The sequence below is a fragment of the Mus caroli genome, chromosome 6 (assembly GCF_900094665.2).
Source record: "Mus caroli chromosome 6, CAROLI_EIJ_v1.1, whole genome shotgun sequence".
Lineage (NCBI taxonomy): Eukaryota > Metazoa > Chordata > Mammalia > Rodentia > Muridae > Mus > Mus caroli.
Genome location: NC_034575.1, coordinates 93,120,085 through 93,122,081, shown reverse-complemented (window position 1 = coordinate 93,122,081; position 1,997 = coordinate 93,120,085). Strand labels below are relative to the sequence as shown.

At 53.6% G+C, this 1,997-nt stretch overlaps 1 protein-coding gene across 1 annotated transcript in view; it reads left to right on the top strand.

Annotated features, from left to right (window-relative positions):
* Positions 1-618: 618 nt before the first annotated feature.
* The window catches only part of Tmf1 (TATA element modulatory factor 1), a 21,411-nt gene continuing 20,032 nt past the window's right edge, over positions 619-1,997 (top strand). Inside the window, 1 exon segment of the mRNA XM_029478797.1 lies at positions 619-856. Within this exon segment, the coding sequence (XP_029334657.1) occupies positions 715-856 (142 nt within the window). The 5' untranslated portion in view covers positions 619-714.

Here is a 1,997-nt window from a genome sequence, read left to right as displayed (position 1 = left end):
GGGAGGTCCAAGACGAGCACAGCTGATGAGAGCCATCTAGTTCTAGTTCATGCAGGCGTGACCTTGGTATGTTATGCTTGAGAGGGTATAGGCACCTCTTAATAAGGCATTCATCTCTTTCCCGTGGGTGTNACAGTCATNTCGTGACCCAGAAAGTTCCTTAAAGCCCCACCTCTTAACATAGGAGTGTGCTGATGACCGCCATTCAGATGACAGAACTAGGTTGGGAGGGNGGTGGTTTCATCTGTAAATGTTCCAGGACCTGGGGACCGTNCCCATCAAGTCAGGCATAGACATCCAGGCCAGGCGAGAACTGGTCAACTATTTTTTGAGTACCAAGAGAAATAAGTGTGAGGCCTAGCCGCCGGNATTAGAGAGAGGCACACGCGGCTCCGGTCGCTCCCGGAGGTCTGGGCCTCGGCGCAGATCGCGTCCGTCAGCTGAGAGCGGCCATGAAACCCAGAGGCGGCTGGTAACTAAGGGCTCCGCTCCGCTCCCGGATGTGGCTTCACGCTACCGCCTCCGTCCTTCCGCCTGGGCGGAACTCGGCTCCCGGATCTGGTGGTTGTGTACGTGGAANGGCGGCGCATGCGCGGCGGGGCCCGGCTCAGCTGTGCGGAAGGCTCGCAGCGCCGCGCGGCTGCGGGAGGCGGTGGGGCCGGGGCCGCCGCTGAGGCCGCCGGAGCCGGCCGGAGCCGGCGCTGAGGAGGGGCCATGAGCTGGTTCAATGCCTCGCAGTTGTCCAGCTTCGCCAAGCAGGCCCTGTCCCAGGCCCAGAAGTCCATCGACAGGGTCCTGGACATCCAGGAGGAGGAGCCGAGCGCCTGGGCCGAGGCCATCCCGTACGGCGAGCCGGGTAAGCGGGTCCCCGGGTGTCGCGCCTGCCTGCCGTCGGACCCCAGTCCCGCACGCCTCGGCCCNGGTGCGGGTCCTGCTGACCTCAGGTGTCAGCTCGAGCTCCGGCCCTGGCCCCAGGCTACAGAGTCAGGAGCACAGCCCCAGATCCCCAATTGCTAGGCGTCTTCCGCCTTGGCGCCCTAGGTCGGAGCCTTGTAAATCCCCAGTCCCGGAGCCCCGCGGGAAGCGTCTAAGGAACACAAAAGACTTTATTTACAAAAAGTTCGCCGTCTCAAAACAACCCGAGTCAGGGACGGTAGTCCCCGTGTTCTACAGAGGAGCTAACCGAAACTCAGAATGCATAAGTAACTTTCTCCAGGTGAGGCACAGACTGTACNGGGCAGAGTCCCCAGAGGATTTGTGCTCCAAGAGTTCCCAACTGTAGCCCTTTTTGCAGCACCAGGTCTTTCAGATGAACNGAAATTACTCTTTCCAGGATTATTCGGTTGCTTGTGTCTTTTAAGTCTGAGGGAGTCTGGAGCATTTTTACGTGTGTAGCAACGGACACTGGGGGCAAACCTTTGGATGAAAAAGANTTCACTCTGTGGTTTCTGGCTTTAGATGTACATGGTTGAAAACTCCGGACCTAAGTTGAATCATTGAATATCTTAGTTTATGTATGACTGTAGGTATATCGTGATCTTATTTCATTCTCTGTGGCACCTTGCTGTTGGGAAGCTCAGACCCCAGAGCTGGAGTTACTAAACTTAAGATCAAATACGTTTCAAATAAAAAGATACTCATTATCCCCCGCCCCNGGCGAAATCTGAGACATGAATAGTGCTGTATAATTTATTTTTAAGGGCAGGTTGTCTGAAATGGAATATGCTTTCTTGAATGCTATTTTCATTGATGATCTGTTGTGTTTTAGATTACAAAACAACATGGGTCTGAAGAATAGGGATGGTTTAAGTGNACGTGTGGTTACTATAATTTTGTACCACATTTTTCAANAGGCAAAGTTAAACCCTGGTATCCGTGAGGATGCTAATTAGCTACCTCGAAGACCTAATCTTGCCTTAAGCTTTGTTTTCTGGTTTCACACACTGAACAAATAAATGTAAAACTCTGTCCCCAGTTCAGTTTCCCCAACACTCTTC